At 39.4% G+C, this 21,152-nt stretch overlaps 1 protein-coding gene across 1 annotated transcript in view; it reads left to right on the top strand.

Moving 5' to 3' along the window:
• DLG2 (discs large MAGUK scaffold protein 2) overlaps positions 1–21,152 on the top strand; it is a 420,316-nt gene that overhangs the window by 102,814 nt on the left and 296,350 nt on the right. Inside the window, exon 5 of the mRNA XM_058830779.1 lies at positions 16,230–16,399. Within this exon, the coding sequence (XP_058686762.1) occupies positions 16,230–16,399 (170 nt within the window). The remainder of the gene's footprint in view (positions 1–16,229; positions 16,400–21,152) is intronic.

Below are 21,152 nucleotides of genomic sequence, written 5' to 3'. Positions count from 1 at the left end.
AGTTTTCTTCATCTGTCTCTGTGAGCTTCTCTGGAAACAGAAGTTTTCTCTTTGCCTCTTACGGGCCACAACTTCTTCAACTATTACTTCTCTCCCTCTGTTCCCACATCTTACAGAATCACAACTACTTCACTATTTGCTTAAATCCACACTTTGAAATACTTCATTCCTTCCAAAATACTCTTTCATAAATTAAAGGAGATTTTTTTCAGAACATTATTGTCCATTTCCATAGCTTTAACAAAAGAATATTTCAGCTTATTAAAGCATCTCCTTATTTCTCTCCTCATCTGAGGCTTAATTCCTTTCTTCACTGTTTTTGATAGTTTATGTTGTCTCTTTACCTGTTGATCACTCTTTCTTGCCTTCTTCCTGGAAAAAGGATTAAATCTGCAAGTCTCATCTGGGTGGTAAAAGGGTTAAAATCTTGCTCAAACCGCGGGTGTTCATGTTGCCAGGTTTCAGCTCATTGGCGCTTAGAGCCGGGGGAACCCCCTGGGAAAAGCTTCAGCCACCCCAGAGGCTTCCCAGGAGGCTGCAGCAGAGCCCGGCCCGGCCAGAGCCCGGCCAGAGCCCCGCAGGCCCCATCTCCCGGCCGGGAGCCACGGCAGGCCCAGCCCAGCCCCTGCCCGGGCCGCATGGCCTGGGCAGGGAACGGGAGGCCAGCTGGAGCTCTGTTACCTTTCACAGCGTGAGACAAAGAGAACAAGAAATTCCCAGGCTTAGGTCTTAAGGTGGTGTTCACAGGTTGATCTCACTTTTCAATGGTTAAAACTGCTGTCAATTCTCAGAAATGGCCAGCTGTTGGCTAGGAGACAAACTCCGATCAGCCTCCAGCGGTTTTAACTTCCTTAGGTGTTTCTCTTTGTTTTCTTAAATGCCAATTTATCACAGGTTCTAAGAAAGTAGATAAAAGAATCTTAGAACACATCTTAGAAAGATCTTAGAAAGAAAGAATCTTAGGTAAAAGAATCAATAGAACAAGAATTCAAATCTCGCATTTTATACCAATCACTTGGTCACAGGAATCTTACTGAACCTGTGGTACAAAAGTCTGTTATTGCACATGTGACAGAATATGAATGAGTTAATTCACAGGACTGTGAGATAGATTTGGACAGTATTGAGCTTAACTTTCAAGGGTTAATGTTGTACCAGGGTTATTTTGGTATTTAAGCCTGAGCTGTGCTCAAGAGGAAAGAGGGTTGATGCGAGGGCTCAGTCCAAGGGAAGAAATTGGTTGTGTCTGGGAGGATGCACATTGCCCTGGTTAGCTGCCCAGACCTGTGGCTGTTTAATTCATTCTTTCTTCTAGGAAACTGATTTCCAGTCTCTTCCCATTTTTGAACCTATCAATTGTTTTTCCTTTAAAGTGTGGACACTTGTAAGGAGAACTTAAACAGGTTGAGGAAATCAGATCAATTGAGAGTTACCTTCAGCAGACTAATCAGAAACAGTGCTGGTATCCCCAGCTAGCTGATTATCATAGGTTAAAAAGTTCTAAGGCGGTGCATTGTCCATCTTTCCTTAGTTGATGTATCTTTCCTTTTCTTTAATCACTGATTGCTAGGAGGTTTAGTGTTGTAAAGCTGCAATATTTTTTAGGCATGCTGTGTTGTTCTCTCACCCTGTCAGCCTTCCCCATTGTATTTCCCTCCCACCCTCAGCTCTCAGAGTGATTTGGTGTGAGGAAAGGAACGTTATACACATGCTGATGGCAGAAGACAAGAAGCAAAATAACTTGCCTTCAGTCATCCAGTAAATCAGGGAGAAAGCTTGGAATAGAGTAGTGATTCCTTCTCTTATGTTTCTGTGCCTTAAAGGCTTCAGTTAAATGCCTACCAGCAAAGGCTCTAAACAAATTAGATTGGTGTTCTCTTCAGTTGTCAACTAACCTGCTGTGAAGTGTCAAAGATTACAAATTTAGCTAGCTATATGTAGCAAGAGAGAAATTCTGAACACCCTTTCTCATGGATATTTTTTGGGGAAACAAATTGTGTCCTGATGAAAATTTTAAAATAAGTCTGTGTTTGACTAAAATGAAACAGTGAGTAAAAAATATGATATCATGCTCTTAATTCAAAGCTTGAAATCTGGAATTGAGAAACACTAGTATTATGTTCAGTTTACCTGAGAAATTGAAAGGAAAGAAGAAAGGGAGGAGAGAAAGCAGAAGTAAGTCCCCACCTGGGAGCTGGTTAGATAACAGACACCCGTGGGCTGTGCTTTGCCTCTGAGAAAAAGTCTGAAGCCCAGTTCTTTCCAGCAGCAGGCACACAGTTGTGAGTCCATTTCTGGCTCTAGATTGCTTGCAAAGAAATGAATTGAGAATGACACTATGGGGCCTTTTCAGATTAATATGAAGAACACTTTCCAGGAGAGATCATGTTCTTTACAAGCATGTCATGTGCCTCTAATACAGGTTGGGAACTGGCTTTATTCCACCATCCTTGTATTATCAAAACAGAAGTGTGTCTGCTTTGTGATTAGCTGCCTAAGTCCCTGTTAACTTCTGATCTTGTACTAAGCCTATCAGTACCAGGTCTGTGTGCAGTGCAATGGTACACAGCTTGTTCAGGATGTTGTTATAATTATGGTGCTACCACAAAACACTGATTCATATCTGCACTGTTTACAGGCCTCTGACAATACTATTAGTTCAGTACATAATCCAGCAGTAAGTTAATAAAGAGGCATTCACCTTATTAGGCAAAACATGCTTGCTTTGCAGACAGTCATAAATTAGATCATGAATTATCGATTGTTCACTCTGTCCTGGTCTGTTTTAGGAAGTTTGATCTTATTAACTGTGTTTATCTGTGTAGCTGTGTGTATCTTTTTTTGACCTACCATGGAATTGAAAAAAAAAAAGAATTACCACGGACAATCTACATGAAAAAAGGCAGGTCGCAAAATCCAAATCTGATTTCCATACGTTTTTTAAAAGTTTAACATGTCTTACCATGGCTCACATTTTAAGTTAACAACTTATATGTTTTATCATCAATGGAATATTTGACCACATAATTTTGTTCTCTGTTGCCTCCACCACTTCATTTTTTGTTGATTAAATCCTTCTTTCTCTCTTTTTCCTACATAAAGTTTGCATTCTTTGTTCAGTATTGCAGATGCCCAGTGTGTCTCTGAATTTGTTTATATATATGTATTATTTATCGTTATTTATATTACGCTATTCCTATTTTGAAAATAAGGTGGTGGGCTGTAAAAATTGTTTTATGAGATCCAAGGAAAGTAAAGCTATGTTTCAACAGCTGAATTGTCAGGCAAAGAGAATAGAAGTTAATGAATAATAAAAGGTACCTCTCTGGATTGTGTTAAATTCATCAAACTGATGAATTTTAGGAAGCTCGTTATAGATATCTTTATAGACATCAGTGATGGACATTTTTATAGAAAATATTTTATTTTGTAACACAAAGCATCAGTACCTTCCCCTGTACATTTCTGAGCTGTTTTCCACTAATTGAATTCTACTGCTTGTAACACTTAAGCAAATTAGCATGGTACTAGACTCTAGAAATTCCATGCAATGGTACTGAACTGGTTAACAGGTCTCTCTCCAAAGAGTTCCCATCCTGCCTGAATTACAGTCACCCCAGAGTGCTGCAGCAGCAGAACAGCACTGTGCAGCCAAATCCAAGTGATTATTTCATCAACATGTTTGCCCTGATACTGCAGTTATGAGTTTAAATAGCTCAGTGACAATTTATCTGGAGTAAGAGGCTTTCTGTGGCTGCATACCTTAGAAATCATCTGCTTTCTGTGGACTCTAATATCAGTCAAGGAAAACATATTTCACATCTCTGTGAAATAACCCTCTGGGGTTCTATTGAATTTTTCATTTCTTTCAATTTCCACAAAACCTGAAAATAAGATTGTAGATGAGAAAAGACACTGACTTGAGTGACCATTTAAAAGAAAAAAAAAACAAAAAAGTTCCTTTTAAGGAGCAAAGATCTGATTTTAAAACTTCTAAGAAAAAATTTGGTCAACATTTTGTTTCTGACAGCCAAAACCACTAGTACATGGTGAGACAGTTCATACCCTGTCAAAACTCCTGGCTGTGGTTCACATAAAGAATTTGGACTTTCAGACTTTAGCCAAGCCATATTTTCTGACAGTACCTCATCGCTGGTACATTCCTTACTCTTACTTAGTACTTATTCCTTATTCTTATTCCTTACGTTGTAACACTCCACTTTCTGGCAGCTGCTAGAGCAGAAGTTCCCCACAACATGGGAGTTTTAGTATCAAACTTGCTCATGTCATGCCATCCTGTGTGTTACCCCAAATCCTAGCAACACAAACAATGAGCTTTGGCGCTTTCTCTGTTCCTGTTTGCACTCTGCTCTGAGTTGCAGCTGTGTTGTATGCAACCTAATGGTACTGATGCTCTGAAGGTGGTGGAGTTTCTTACTGAACTTGAACAACGTGTTTTCTCCTCCTCCATTCGTTTTAAGGCTGCACCTATGTTGGGAATAGCTATTCCAATCACACCAAAGCAGGAGGGAGGGTTTTCTGCTTGTCGGTGCAAGCACGAGGATGGCAGTGCTGCTTCATTTTGTGCTCAACTTGCTGGGCCTGATCTTTGGCAACTCTTTTCTTCTTTTGTGCTCAAGTTTCCCCATTTGTAAAATGGATACAGTGATCATTATCTTTGCCTCACGGGGGTTGTTGTGAAGCTAAAACGAGTTCATATTTGCAAAGCCCTTTGAGAGCCCCAGATGAAAAGTACTTGTAAAAATCCTGAACCTGGGATTGCCTCCTGGGTTATCTGTTGTAACTGGTTTTCCTGCACAAACCTGAACGCGCTGCAGACACTGCTGCTGTCAGCTGGGAGGATTTTGACTTGGATTGAGGAACAGCTGAGCGGTTCAGTGCCTTCAGCAGGCTGAGCACACCTCATCGGTCCCAAGTCAGCACCTAGGCTGTCCCCAGGCTGGACACTCCACAGCCTGGCCCAGGCTGCTGCCATTCCCCGGACTCTGGGCCTCAGCCCCCCGTGGTGCTGGGACAGCCGGACCAGAGGGCTCCGAGGGTAAGTCAGGGCTGCGAAGCCGGAGCTGTCCCTGCCCTCTACCACACCTACAGCGCCTGGCCCGCGGCACTTCCCAGTACCTGCCAAGCAGCCCTGCAGCTGGGAGGAGTTTGGCTGCTTCCTGATGCCCTCATTCATCCCAGGCTTTACAGAGATTTGTTTTCTTTCCCTTTCCTTTATCCCAACACCTTCCTCTCACAACACCTCACAGCTACCTACACCTCCTTCTGCTCATCCTTCGCCTCTCCACGGTTTCTCTCCGGCCTCAGCTGTTGACGAGCAGATACAACTCCTTGTCCTGTGAGCAGCAATTTTCCTTCTGGCCACCATTAGAGGCTGCCAGAGCCGCCCGGATCGAGCCGAGCCAGCAGCAGGGGCTGGATGTACCGGGAGTTCCAGCACTCGGTTGCTAGTAGGAGTAGTTTCTGAAGGAAAGCATCGTTCATGGCAGTGGCAGGAGGCAAGACGCAGAGAGACTGAGGATAACTTGGGAGTTAGAGAACGGACAGAGGAATGGAAAAATGTGGTAAGAGCAAAGGATACCAAAATTGAGGCTTGAGCTGGATGAGAAGTATAGAGGGAGAAGAAATGCAGGGTGGGGGAATATTTTGGGAGAGGGGAATAGAAAAACTGAACGTTAGTTCCTGTAGATCTTGCAAGAGCTTAATAAAGAAAGTTTGATACACGTTTGAGCCCGTTTAAAAGAATGCTTACCAGTCCCAGCATCCTGCCCACCTTTTGCATGCCCCCTCCCCTTCCTGCCCTGTCCTGCCCATGCTTCCCTATTTGCTTCCTCTGCCATCCCCTTGCTGCCATGAACTCGCCATTCAACACAGACATTTAAACACAGCTGTGAGCTGGCTGGGGCTTCTGGCTGGGCAGTGTCTGACTGGCCTTTGGGCAGTGGCAGGCCAGGCACTCAGGCAGTGGCTGCCGGCTGGGCAGCATCTGCAGGCATTATCTGGTGGAGCTGCTGGCCTGAGTCTCCTTGTGCCTGTGTCTGTGATGCACTGCTGCAAATCTTTTGCTTTTAGTAAAGTCGTGCTTCATTTCCAGTAAGTTGAGGTGGGAATCAGGTCTGCAAACTGCAAAATGCTCCTCTGTGTTCGGACAATTGTTTTGCTTTGTCTTCTATACTTGTGTGTCTGGTTTATTTCCAACCCAGCAGCTTTACCTTGACGTGTGTTTGTGTATTGTGTATTGCAGTCCCAAAAACTCTGTTTGAAGAGGATGCTAATTATGCAGAGGACATTTTAAAATGAATAATGTGGGAAGTGTAAGATCATAAACTCTGTACAAAATTACCACAGGTGTGGCTTACCTAGCAAGAGAGTTAATTTGCCTTGAGTTATTCTGGCCAAGCTTGATGGCACAGAAAATAATTTCATTATAAATGATTTAGAACATCTGTACCTCCAAAATCATTATACAGTGACAGGATATCATTCTGCTTTCAGGATGTTTGTGATAAAGGAAAATAAATGATGAAAGAAGAGGTCCTCCTGTGGTAGATGTAAACCTGACTTCTATTCTAGAAGTTTATACTTGAGTCTGTGTGCAAATTGAAAGGGTGTCAGCTGCTCCTCCCTCAAGCCCATATAGCTACACCCTGTGAGATGAGCTACCATTAGTTAATAACTACTCCCCATGCTCAAAGTGTGCGTAAGGAAATTGAGCTCTTCTGGGAGGCATCAGACTGAATGGGCTTTTGCTTCTCTCCTTGTGCTGCATGGGGCTTGTATGTGGAATGTTTTTAACCTCTCTTATTTTTATCAGACACACAAAGAATGCTACTTCTTTTTATTGTTGTTGGCTCAGCCATCAAGTACATATATGAGAAATTTTATCTACGTGGGTTGTTTTTTGTTGTTTTTTGTTGTTTTTTCCAGAGGCAAGGATTCAAAGAATTACATTTAGAGCTGATTTAAAATTTACTGACATTTTTAGCACCTGAATATTATTGACCATTTTGCATTCTGCCTTTATGAGTAGATTTGAAATAATACCAAGTCAATATTGTACCAAATTTTAAAATTAATATTGATTTAGAAATCAATAATGTGACACTATTATTATCATCATTTTCATAAGAATTATTATTATTTGAAGCTGAAGTTTCTTAAATTATACGAATGCTCATTGCATCGTATTAGTTTTGACATTTTGGTAACAAATTCATTCCTACAGCTAAAACTTGCCTTAAATCTCCTAGCCACGTCCTTTTTTTTTTTTTTAATCAATTATTTAAAATACAAATACTTAGTGCATTTGGCAGCAGTACATTTTTAAAAGTTTTCAGTGCATGTGTCAACATATTTAAATTACACTGTTTCTTTATTTGGCTTGTAATAATTTAAATAACCTATTTTTTATGTCTCCGTTGCCCTTGAGATCATTTCTCAGTGGAGTGCTGGGCTGCATCACTGAATAAATTTTGCTATCTTCAAATTCCAGGTCTAAGACTATTATACTGAAGCTGAGCAAACATTTTTTTTGGTACAAAATTAGGTCCAAATTGCTTTTATGTGCCAAAGAGAAAGAAAAAATCAAGGCTGCCTTCATTCACAAAAGTAGTGACAAAATCATCTTCCAGGGGAACCTGCATTCACTGTCCTTCTCTCTGTGGGGAACGTGAGGCTCCAGCTTCCAGAGGAGAAATCAGACCAGTAAACTGCAGGGACTATGAAATCAATGTATTTTTATTCTTTCCTCTCAATGTTCTTTCACTTCCTCAAAGACACGTAAAGGTTATTTGGGCCAGAGTAACCTTGCCGTGAGTGTAGTGTTTTGAAAGCCAGGGAGAGGCTGTGGGGGACCAGGATCTCCTCTTTATGGATGTCCTGAGGACTGCTTAGCAGCAATCTTACATGGACCTGCATATGTTACTTTGGTTGTTAGAGTTCATCACATAGAATCTTTGGATGGTTTGGGTTGGAAGGTCCAAAGATCCTCTAGTTCCAAGCCCCCTGCCATGGACAGGGACACCTGCACTAGACCAAGTTGCTCAGTGCCCCATCCAACCTAGTCTTGAACACTTCCAGGGATGGGACATCCACAGCTTCTCTGGGCTACCTGCACCTCACCAGCCCTAGAGTAAAGGGTGTCTCCAAAGGGTCTTCTCAATATCTAATCCAAATCTATACTCTTTTGGTGTAAACCCATTCCCCCCTGGCCTGAGGTGACCATTGTGTGCTCTTGTAAATTTCTGTAATGTATGAAAAGATTTCATCAAGTCAAAGCAGAATTTCTGCCATCTTGCTATTGAGGATACTCCGAGTAATGGGATAATAACACCGCAATCTAAGAAGAGCATTATGTTGTACAAAGTGCAACAGGTTCAGTGATGGAAACAGTTTTTCTGAGATGACGTTGGAGAGAGCAGATTGTTGTTTTGATTTTTGTTTCTCTGAATGCCTAATCTTTTAGTTTATTCAATTTTGTTTTCATTCAGAGTTTATTAGATTTTTTTTTTTTTTTTTTTTTGCTGAACTGGAAAATTTGTTTAACATTTTTGTCAAGAAAAAAGGATCAAAAAAAAAAAATTTACCTTAACTTTCCATTTTATTTCAGAGTTCAGTTGTAAGTCTGTAGGCATTGCAGCCAAGAGGCATTTAGATATACAGAAAGCTGAGTGGTGGTGTTTCCATCTCTGAAATTAAATCAGCGTTACTGGTAGTTCATCTATATGCCTTTGGCTTGAAGAGCTTGTCTAGCAGGGCCTTTTAGGATGAAAAATTGTGATGACCAGGGAACGTATGTTTGCTCTCCTAACAAAAAGATTTGGGGACATCATATGAAACTAATAAATAGCAGATTGAAATAACCACAAGGAGAATTTTTTAACTGGTAGCAAAGCTGTGAGATTCATTGATAAAAAAATACTGGGCATGTTGAGTTTACATGAGTTTTGAAGAAGGTTAAATCTGTGTAAAAAAAATTATCCAGGGATATTAAATGGAAAAAAGAAAAAAGTATTTTAGGCTCAGGAAAGTCCAGCAGCTGCAAATGTATTCTGGATAAAACATTGTGTTAATATTTTTCTTTTACCATCTGCTGCAGGCCACAGTTGGAAAGAAACCCCAGGCTAGATGGAGCTGTGGTCTGGTTTATCACTTCATGTAGCTTTTATCTTTTAGATGAGTGAACGCCTTATTCCACACATTTTAGCTCTGAGCTTCCCTCTAGCTGGATCATTCTGGCCATAGGGCCACTGTTTCCATTAGGCCAAGGGCTGGATCTCTGTGTGAGCCACTGGGTGTTTGGGATGTGGTCAGAAGGTTCAGCAGGGCAGCTCCAGTGCAGATCTTCTTGCTGGCTGTCTTGCCTTGCTGCCTCAGTGTGCACCTGCAGCAGTCCTGCTGCCAGGGGCCAAGGTTTTAATCTCCTGCACAAGGTTTTGCACTAAAGGTTTGTGACTGCTCTCTCTTCTGTTTCTGTTCCTGTTGGGAGCCCCTAATGGTCCCCTCTTCAAATCAATCACTACATGTCAGAATGTGTGGAAGCTCAAGGTAGTGCTAAATGAGCTCAGCATTGCAGAGCTGCATTAATATTGCCATTTACCTGTGGACAGGCTGTAGACATGGAAGATGTTGATCTGGCTGGTTTTCTACTCTAGATCTACTCTGTCAGTGTCTGAGCTGGCTTGGATATCTCTGCATGGGATTTGACTGTGCCAAGTTTGATGTAATATGATGTGTCTTTGGGGTCAGATTCCAGATATTAGGTTGGGGAATATTTTCAGCCAAGATGGGGGGTGTGGGTGTGTGTGTATACATATGTATGCACTCCCAAAACAAGACACCCTGTGATAAAGGCATTCCAAAGACATTCCACTTAAAAGGAAAAAAGATCTTTTTGAGGTGGCAGAAAGCATTAACTCAGAGAGAGCCCCAGATTTGTCCAGAAAGTTCTCAGAAACAGAATAGAATGCAGAAAGGATCCTAAGGCCTTTAAACAATAAATAAACTGCTTTTTAGCCAATTTTGTGTCTGGAGTGTAGTCTTACAGCTGAGTTTAGGGCCTTTGAGAAAAAAAAGGTGGATTAACAGAACGGAAATGCTGATGCATCCTCTATTGAAACTGTATGAATAGGAACATATCTAAGCTTCTAAATATATTTTCTTCTTAGAGTCTAAAGGCTGCAGGGACTTTTCCATTTCTAATTATATAGTGCAGTATGCTTTCTGTTTCTGACTTACAACTTCAATAATAGAACTTAGAGTCATAAATGAAACACAAGGAAAGGGATAAAGAGGAGCCGTATATGATAAGGAAGTGCTCTGATAATATTTTTACTGATGTTGTAGCCAGTCACTTGGGTTTTAAATTCTGTGACTGTTATGCAAACCCTTTAATACACTGGCATTTCATTAAGAGGCTGTTTAAAAAAAAAAAAAAAAATCTGTGGGCAACAGTCGTACCAGTAGCAAAGGACAAGCAATGTAAATGTCTTGTGGCAGTTCTGTAGTTATGCTGGTTGTGTCTCAGGTCTCAGCAAGGTCATGTCTCTAACAGGGAATGGAAACACTGACATTTCAGGCAATAACATATTCTGAAATTCAGAAGTATTTCCTGAAATCTGACTTATTCCCTGACAATCAGAGCTCTGGTCTCTGTTCTGGAAGTGAAATAAATCTCTAAGTCTTCTGGTGGACTTAATAGCCTCCCTGGATGTGATCTGAAATCCTTGACTGCATTATAGCAGGCACTTTTGCCTCCAAAACCATCGCAAGACTCTTGGTGTACAAAAGGAGGATTTTAATTTGTACTTTTTCATTTCTCATGCAAACTTTGGGAGTACAAGAAGTAGGACTTAGTGCTAGCGTGTCCCTGGATATGGGAATGAGAAAAGTGACTGGGACTGCCCTGCTCTAGAGGGAATGAGCTGGATCTGCACGGGCAGGCTTTTGCTGATGCTCTTCCACATCTTTCACTTTCTGCCATTTAGGCAGGAATCCACTACAGATGGCTTTCACTTGGAAGGGTAAGTGGTTATTTTCTATGCCCAAAATACTGAAAAAATTCAAAGGAGTGAACTGTGGGGATAACCAACACAATTTCAGGTTGCCCTCCAAAACCTTATGGGGTTTGGAGGCTGTGGGTTGAACGCAGGTGGTTTGCTATAGGACTGACTGGGTTTCCATTATATTGCACATATACTTAAGTGAGAAACATTTTATAAGTTTGTTTGTTTTTTTTTTTAATTTCAGTCTCTGGGATGATAATCGTTCCAGTTGCTGATAGGAGTTGTGAGGCTGCAGAAGCACTGCGTTAGGCTTGTGCAAGCACACCCTGCTTTTCAGCAAGACTTGTTAGCTCAGCCATGCACCAACCTTTGGGCTTCCAGGGCCAACACACTGAAACTGGTTTGCTAGTGCAAGGGGAGAAACCATCTGCCCAGGTGAATCTACATAGGGAAATGCTGTGCGAGAGTTAGTTCCTGTCTCTGCACACACACACACACACACACACACACACAGCTGCCTTTGTGCTCGGTTGAGGTGTTTGCCTTTCAACTCTTGCTTCTGAAGACTTGCTGCAAGGGCGAGTGCAGCCAGGAACAGGCAGGAGACTGCTTTGTTTGGTTATCCAGTGTTTGTGCTGAGTATGCCTGGGGGCTGCAATGAGGGCTGGTCCCTGTTTGAGATGAGCCAAGAAGGTGTAGACTCTCCTCTGGAAAGCTTATTTAGACTGTAAACAGGAGACAAAGGAAGTGGGATACAGGTGAGGTTTTAATCCTACATTTTCAGACTATGAAAGAAGAACCTGGTAGAGTTTGCACATGAAGAGTTGGGATGGAACCAGGCCAGCATTACTGGGGAAATGCTTATATTTTATTGAATTTAATCATTGCAATAGATTAATGCCATTGATTCAGAGGTTTGAAGGATGATGTTTTTCTCTCAGAAATGAAACATTGTGGGTTTAGTCCTTATTTATTTTCCTCAGGATGAAAGATAATGCTGTTCTTGTTAGAAGCAATACTTAAAATAGTGCCTTTATGTTAATACAGTTGGGTTTACTATTATATTGCACCAATATCTCCACATGTGTCTTTCAAAATCAGTCCTAGGATTTCAAATTATTGCTACATTCAGTTCTAATTCAGCTGTGTCATTTGTAAGGTACAAATCCCTCCCCACCATCATAAGTTTTATCAAGTAGTGTTTTCAGTAGTAGCCATGAGATATCTAGAATTTCATTATAAATCACATAAGTGTCAAATTTTGAGTTAGGATTGGCTGTTACCTTCATCAGACATTTTCATAAGCACTAGTTCCCCTCCATTTTCCAGAGACAGACAGTAATTTTCTTCCACTGATAATTTTTATCTCTTTATTTTTGAAATAGACATCAAAGTAGTTTTACACGACTTTACAATGTCAGGAAGGGGTCTAAGAGTATACATGAATTTGCTACAGAAATTAGATCATGTCTCTAAGGATCATTATACATAAGGAAACTATGCCCTAAGGTGCATAAATGTCATTGGCATTTAGTGTTAGCTCTGTATTCTGTGATTTTAAAGACAGATCTGAGGACTGTTGTAGTAAATGTGATATCCTTTATTCTGAATTCTTAGAGGAAATTAAAAAAAAAAAATTCCTCTTGGAAGGAAGTAATATGATTCAGTATCAGTATGTACATTTTTTACCTCATGTGAATTCTAGTTATTATGGCATAGAAAGGGTACGTATAGAACTAAAAAAAAAAAATAAATAGGGGGGAGTCATTCTTCTCTAACTAATGGACTAGACATATTCTCTTAGGGTCAAATAATGTAATTATAATTATTTGCTAACCTATTGAAGAAAATATAATAATAGTAATAATCATCGTCATCATCATCCTTTCAGCTTGCAACCTAAAATCTTATCTTCTTGCTTAAGGCACTGTGCTCTTGTGAGTTCTGGAAGAAAGAAAATATCAAGAGTTTTATAGTGAAACTTAGGCTAAAAAGCTTAGACAAAGGAGAAAAGGATAAAGTTTAGTGATCCTTTGTCTTACTTTTGTAGCCTGGTATCTCCATAATGATATATGGAGGTATATATCTACCTGATAGATTCCTCAGTTTTGCACTCATTCTCCCATTATAACTATTTTTACCTTTATTTCTATCCCTGATTAAAGAATAAATAAAGTCCATATCAATTTGAATTTTTCTGAGGAGGCACTAAAAAAACAAAGCAGTTAGCTTTGGTTAGAAAGAATCTATGAATGCTGGCAATTCTGCAATGGAAAGCATGGTAACTCTACTTTTGAAAAGCAGCCTTGTCCCACTAATATGACTTAGCTGGAGGTTTCTGGATGATAACTAGGACCTGTGGATTACTACAGGATTTAGTGTCATGGTGTTGATCCACGGAGTACAGATGATTCCCTTGTTCTTGATTCTATAGCTCGTTCCAGTTAGCTTTGTTATGGAGCTGCAAGTGGGCTAATGTGTGTTGGCAGGACCATTTGGTATTCTGAGGCTCTTAGCTGCCACACTGTGCTGCTTTGGGTTTCCCTCCAAGGCACCATATTGCACAGAACAAGGGAACAGAATGATCATTACCAGTTGTCACCTACTATTTGTCCAGTAAGTGCCTAGGGATTGTACTTGTCTTCTTCACTTGCAAGTTGACTGAATCGTTTATCAGCTTCTCAAGGATGTCTACACAGTTTCTTGAAAACAGTAAAACTCAGATGAATACAGTGAAGTTTAAGCCCTTAAAAGTAGGGAACTTTTCCATAATACAAGCCTTTACCAGCTTTGAAGATGGCAACAAGTATCAGTAAACCTGAGTCCCTGACTTTTCCCCTTAACAACAAAGGATCTCTTATAGTTTTTATCAGTTGTAACTGGTTTGGGTGTGTTCTATCTTTAACCATCTGGGTCCTTCATACCGAATTTATACTACAAAATTCTGTAGAATATGTCCATTATGTTAACAAACTTAGATGAGCCAGTGTGCCCTATGAAAAGCTGCCTAAATCATTCTAATTTGTTACCTGTGTGGGGAATTCTACAGACCTGAATAAATTTAGGTGTATGCATAATATTTAACAGCAGACCTGAGGAGAACAACTTGGAAATATTGATGGATGAGAAGTCACATGGCCTGGTAATGTGCACTGGCAGCCGAAAAAGCCGAGTTGTATGAGGTCCCTCCCAGCCCAGACCTTTCTCTGATTGCATGATTCTGTAACAATGCAATTACTGTATGTACTGGTGAAACTGCTAGGATCTCTTCTGTTGGACTTGTGCTACCTTGGATTATAAATCAGATCTTCCCCTGGGCACAGGCCTGTCACCATCTGAAACTAACTTACAGGTATAGGGCATATCCACCCGTAAGTGGGAAAAGAAATCATAAAAATAAAATTTTGACACGTACTTGGCACATGAATGTAAAGCCAGAAAAATGCATTGAAGGCTGCTTGCAAGGGCAGAATAATTTTATCCCTAAGGGATAAGACCATGCACTTAATAATCTGAAAGAATTTTCTTAAAACGGGGCTTGACTATTTTTGCTATTACCCTTTTAGGTTTATATTGTTTCAGCATGTGCATGTATGTTCTTAAATATTTTATTTATTTATTAAAAAATGAAAAATTAACCTCCTAATGAAGGAGAGAAAAAAGCCTACAGGTATGGAAAGGCACAGAATCACATTAGCATAGTTTGTTTTGGTTTGGAAGGGACCTTAAAGATCCTTCAGTTCCATCATTCCCAGCCTTGGCCACTGACACTTGCCATCAGACCTGGTTGCTTAAAGCCCTTCCCAACTATGGAAACTTCTGGCATTGGAGTAAACCACAAAACCAGACCTTTGAATGATATCTGAAAACCTTGTGATATAGTACTTTTTCTCAGAAGGGAAACATCAGCTTTGTGTCCTTTCCAAGTTTGACCAGTTTGAAATAACTGTGTTCTTTTTGTCGTTTTGATTTGGGTTTGTTTTAAACAAGCGCAGCAGCACAAGACCATGACAAAAACCATCCTAAGTTTTCAGAGTTTTTATAAACTTAGGTAAAGCTTCATTCTCCCTCCATGTGCTATGACTCCTGACCAATACCCAGATCAAGTGTTCTTTTGCTGTAAAGAGTAACATTTGATAGTTGATTTTTATGTACAGAAACAAAGCAGAAATAGGAATATTTTTGGCAACCCATATTTGCTTTGCTGATTGTCCTTTCAGACATGCAGAAGAACACATTCATTTACAATATGCCTTTTTCTTCTGTACCCAAAATACTTAGAGGCATCTCACAAAAAATGTACTGCACAAGAGCAATACAATCTCAATTAATCTAGTTCTTTGGAATTTGCTCTTTTCACTTGTCCTCATTTGCAAAGAAAGGATGGCCTAGTAGTTAAGTCATCAGCCTGCTGCTTGGAGATGGATTTTACTGCTTGAAAGTTGTAGATTTCCTTTCCAACTAGGACAACTCTTTCAGATAAGGAGAATGCAGCTCCATCTAACCCGGATATTGAGGGTGATTATATGTTCATCCTCAGATGTAGTGAATGCTCAAAGTAAGACTATGAGGGAATTTTGTTTGTATTCTAATGAAAAAAAACGCGATTACCATACAGCAGATCTTGTAGTCTATAGTCAGTGTTGAAAACATAAAGAATTTAATTTGAATAAATTTAGCATCAAGCATTTCTCTTTTAAATTGCCTGCTTTTTGTAGGAAAGCACTTTTACTATGACAGCTTTTGTATCACACTATGAGATTTCCTTAAGAGCAACCATAGTTGTCCTTATTATGGTCTGTAGAAATAGCATGCACCATGAGTGTTTTAAATCAATTACATTGTGTAGTCAAAACTGTTTTAATGAAGTCTGTAATGACAATTTATTACTGATTTCTATGACTATAGTGCATGTAACCCAAATGTATGAATGAGGATGGTAGGTGTGAGTGATTGGGTGGACTCCAGTTTGTACCAGGTATGCCTTTTGGAAGGACTGAGGCTCTGTCTCATTGCTTGTGAAGCATATTGCATTAAGTCTGTCATCTGGCAGACTTGGACTTGATGATCCTTCCAGCTCATCATATTCCACAATTCTGTGATGCCCAGTGAAATATTCTTCATTCTACAGCACTGCTGACAAAACTTTGGTCCAAAGTAACAGCTGAAACATTTAGTACCTATGGTTCTTTGTTTTCCTTGCAGGGTCAATGATTGCATCTTGCGAGTGAACGAGGTTGACGTGTCAGAAGTGTCACACAGCAAAGCCGTGGAGGCCCTGAAGGAGGCTGGTTCCATAGTGCGCTTGTACGTCCGGCGAAGAAGACCTATACTGGAGACCGTCGTAGAGATCAAGTTGTTCAAGGGACCGAAAGGTAGGTAACAAAATTAAAAGATGTCCATTTTAAACCTGGTGTCTCTTGTAGTTTAAGTGGCATCTGACCTTGTGGATTTGCTAGCTGGTTGACATGTCAAATACTGAAATGGAGTTCATTTAGGCTGGTAGAACCTGAATTCATGGTTATGGCTCTTCCTGAAATATGGAGGACTTCAAGGAGTTGTGGTTTGCTTCCTTTGATTACTGCAGGGATGTCTCGCTACTTTCTAAAGAGACACAAAGATACTATGTAGCAGCACATACCCTATCTCTAAAGTTCCTTTACTCAGACCTTTGGCTTTCATTTAAGGTGCTGTTCAATGCAGTTTCTGAATTCTTACTCTTTTCAGAAGGCTTTTTGGTTATCCATCTTACCCTCTCTACTTTCATGATGTTTTTTTCTAATTATCTTTGGAACATGAAGACAATATCAACTTACCCACATCCATAGAAGAATTTTTTTTTTATTTTATTCCTCAACAAAATTATGTGGAAATCTAGCACAAAACCTTCACTAGTCTAAATGAGTTTTATGGCTTCCAGCATAACCTTCTGGTTACAGACAAAAATCTAAATTCCTTCCTAGAAGCATTTTTCTTCATAGCTAATTTCTGGACAAAGAAAATGCATATTTTCATGGTACAGGTGAATAGAATGAATAGCAGTTTGTTTGTTTTTTTTTATTCATACTAGCTGTTTCATAAGCAGGTCATTGATAAAAAAATATATATATGTATGAAATGAAGACTTTTACATTTATCTTAATATATTCAGTGCACATGAGATTACTCTCCTTGTTTTATCTATAGTGAATAATAAGTGCAGCTTTTTCAGTGTTCTCCCTGACATGTCTCCTCATGTGAATATTATAGTATGCTTCTTTATAGGGGTTTTTTATACCAGTAGTGGAGTATATTTAATATGTTGAGACATATTGTTGAGATTGACCTTTAATACTCAACAAAGACAGTGCAATAGTGAAAACAGTGCAATCTTTGTCACTGCAGTGTATTCATTGTGCTCTGCTTTTGGAGAGGAGTAAGATATATTTAAACATGCATCTGATAGTAAATCTCCAAAAGTCTGGATTCTTGTGGTCAATTACAATGCTGGATTGTTGTTCTAATAGAAAAGCATTTCTGATTGTATTTTGTATGCTTGTGAATTCAGAGTAGAAGTGCAGGCAGTGTTTATAAAGATTTGGCATTAAATTAAGTGTGTGATATGATAGTAATTTTGAGAGACCTAAGGCTAAAGAAACTAACATATCCTTTCTGGTTGTGAAGAAACAGTAAAAATTATTCACCATGACCAAATTTTTGCTACATTATAGAAAAGGAAAAGAGAGGCAATCGTTATCTAATAATGGGTTTGCATCGTGTTCGTTTTGAGTGTATGCCTAATACTATTTCTTTTTACAATTACTTTCATAAAACAGAATGGATACCAAAAAAGCGCCTTTTAGGGCAAGCTAAAGAACTTTTGCTGCTTACTGCTGAAAATACAAATTTGCATCAGTATTCTTATATGAAGTTTACTGCAGATAAGTGCTGTAAATAATGAATTTTATTGTTAAGTTGAATATATTTTTTATATTTTCACTTTTATAGAAGCAAGTTAGCTGGAAACTTGGATAAAAAAATAAGTTGATGGTATAGTTTTCTGCAAAAGTTAGGGGTTTTACCTTCAGCATTTAGGAAGCATGCTATATTAGGCTTTCTGTATTCCACAGATAAAAAAGAAAAATTAAGAAAACAAATAATTTATAGTTAGGATGAAAACCTTATCAATACTATTTTTAATATCTAGGGTATTTTTCCATTGATTTTTTTCAAAATCTTCCATGAAAGAATTATCGGTTGAGATGCATCAAACTCTTAGCAGAAGTTGAGAAGAAAACCTGTGACTCTTGGCTGTATTCAGTCCTGTGATCCTTATCTCCTCACATTTCAGGTGATTTATCTGTGAACTGGTCTTTCATACCATTACAGTGCAAAGTAAGAACTACTTAGTATTTCTATAAACAGTGTTTCTTTCTTCTCAGAGTTAAATTGGGATGTTTTGGTATCCAGAGCAGGATCTGAAAACCAGCATGGTAATTTCCATAGCATTCCTTCTTTCCTACTCACAAAATTAATAAAGAAAGTAAATCTGGTTTTCAGCCAAGAAAGTTGTTCCATACAAAACTCAGAGTAGCAAGTATCTTTTCCAATTGTTTTCCTGTCTCTGTCAGTATATAACCCAGCGTTTACTGAGTTTGTTCCTTATTGCCCTGAGAATTTACCACATGAAAGCAAGTCTTTGCTTCCATAATACCAGGTAAACTCAGAGATCCCTAACTTGCCTGTCTGTGTATAGTAGATGATATCTTTCAGCTCTTGATGTTGGTAAAGAAGGAAATTTGCAAGGCTTTATATGTAGAGGTCTTTTTAATTTCATCTGAGATATTCAGGATGAGGGCTTTTACAAGCTATTAGTCCACAGAGGTTAGTTGGGTATTTTTAATGGACGCTAAATTTTGTAGCTAGCAACCACCATATAAAAGACATTGATTGATTTGGTGAATGTATTTTAGACATTAGGTATTAAATAAGCATTGTTTGGCCAATGGCTTTGGGCATGTGATGGGGGAAAGGCATGCTTGTGTGCTGCCAGGAGGTCCCTTTTGAACGCAGATCCCCATGCAGTTATTCCTGTTGCTTTACAAAAAGGCTCTCCTAGCGTCATATGTGCTAAACTTGTAACCCTTTAGTTTTGTTTTTGGGGGGAGAAGAGGTAAACAAAGACACGAATGAGTTGTGCAATAGGAAAATCAGGGGTTCAAAGAGAGCTGCAGCTGTGTTGGCATTGAAAGCTGATCATCACTTTGACACACCTGATTTTGAATACTGGCAGATAGCCGTAGTCTGTGTCTTGAAGGTAATTGCTGTCAGCCTTGCAGGCTCTTCCTCTCTTTCATGTGCTTGGGAGATACTCTTTTCTGTGCCTCTTGCATGTCTCCGCAGTCAGGCATACATGATTTTGCAAAGGATTGAGTGGCCAACAGTAGATACTTTGTTTCAGTCACTCCCAGGGCACTGCAGATTTTAGCAGCCAGCATCTCTACAGTGGCTGACAGCTGTAACAGAGGAAAGATTTACTTTCAGCTTTCTTATTTAAATCATTGGGATTTAGGCACTGTTGAAAATCCTGTCATTAAGTAATATGCTTCTCTTACTCTGTATTGAAACAAGACTAGCAGTAATGAGAATGGATTGCACACGCTGCAATGTTTGTTCCTGGGGAGCAAAGTGCAGGCATTCAAAACAAAGCAATTTATTTAATGGCGCTGTTTTTAATACAACTTGTGCATTAGCTTCCTGTAAGACCCTGCAAAGAACTGTGTTTGGATAGTGAATTGTGAACTTCAGTCACTGTTCAGGGGTACCCGTGCTCAGTCCCATTACATTGCATTTGACTGGAGGATTTTAAACAAAGTAGTTCTACTGACCTCAAGATTTTCATGCTGTCCTATCACACTCCAAAGATACTTTTACTAAACCCAGAAGCATTGAGTAGTATGGTGGTGCACAATTAGTATGCTGATGCACAAGTGATAGAAGTTAAACTTTATTTTTATAAATTGCATTTTTTAAATGATCAGCAGAAAAATTTCTTTCTACCATTGTGGAAATTTTCTGGCAGTCAGAAGCTTGGGTGACCACAGAGGTCATGTAAAATACTACCTACCTACTTGCCTACCTAGCTGATAATTTAATGTATCAGAAAAAAAAAAATAAAAAGCAGAATATAAGGATTCTTGTAACTACAGCAGTGTTGAATCAGATAATAAACTTTTGACTTCACTTCTACAGGAAATGTGATGTCTTAAAAGACATCAAAACTGCAGAAATGAAGTTCAGGGTATCTGAAGCAGAACAGCTGAGTACCAGAAAACTTGAGAGGAGAAATGTCAGACTTAAGAACACCCAAAAAAGGAACAACATAAAGGGCAGCTAATTTTGCTATCTGGATATTCTGGTGGCTCAAGTCTAAAGTCATAGAGAAACAGGATTACTTTCTCACACCCTTCATGATAATAGTGCCTATCATTACAGTGTTTGAGCTGTGTCAGGATCTGGTGGCGATGACTGGAGCTGCCCTTCTGTTCATGACATTTTAGATGAAATGGCTCTGGACAGACCAGCAGCTCTGTCATTTCTTGATTTCTAAAAGCCTGCCTTTTGCTCATTCCTGATGAATTCAGCTAGTGACACATTCTCATGAGGTCCACCCCATACTGCTTTGGGTACTAAAACATGTTTAGGGGCACTTAATTCTCTATTCTTTCTGCTCTCAGAATTAGGGCCGTATCAAAACTTTTCTTTTAATCCATTTGGATTGCGGTTATATTTTGGGGCTTCAGATTAAAAATTAATGCATCTCTGTTCAGCCCAATTCTGTATCTCCCTCTGGATGGCTATCCATCTTATCTGAAATTTCTTAATCGGCAAAGACTAAGCTCCTAAACCAGACATCTCAATAAAATATGCAAAAATAAAATGGGATTGCTATAAAGAGCATAATGTGTATTTATTTTGAGAGTTATGTATGTCTGTCTGAATGTTAGACTGCATCATTGGGCACAACCAGCTCCAGAGTTCCCCTTTTGCTGTGCTCTGTGCTGAACTGAAGCAACTCTGTGGCACATGGTAGATTTTCTTTTCCTGTAACTATTTGTTTTATTCTTGATGACACTGAATAAAGTCAGT

This window comes from Poecile atricapillus, chromosome 1 (genome assembly GCF_030490865.1).
Source record: "Poecile atricapillus isolate bPoeAtr1 chromosome 1, bPoeAtr1.hap1, whole genome shotgun sequence".
Classification (NCBI taxonomy): Eukaryota; Metazoa; Chordata; class Aves; order Passeriformes; family Paridae; genus Poecile; species Poecile atricapillus.
Note: the sequence above shows the minus strand (reverse complement) of the source record. Positions and strands in the feature narration are given on the sequence as shown.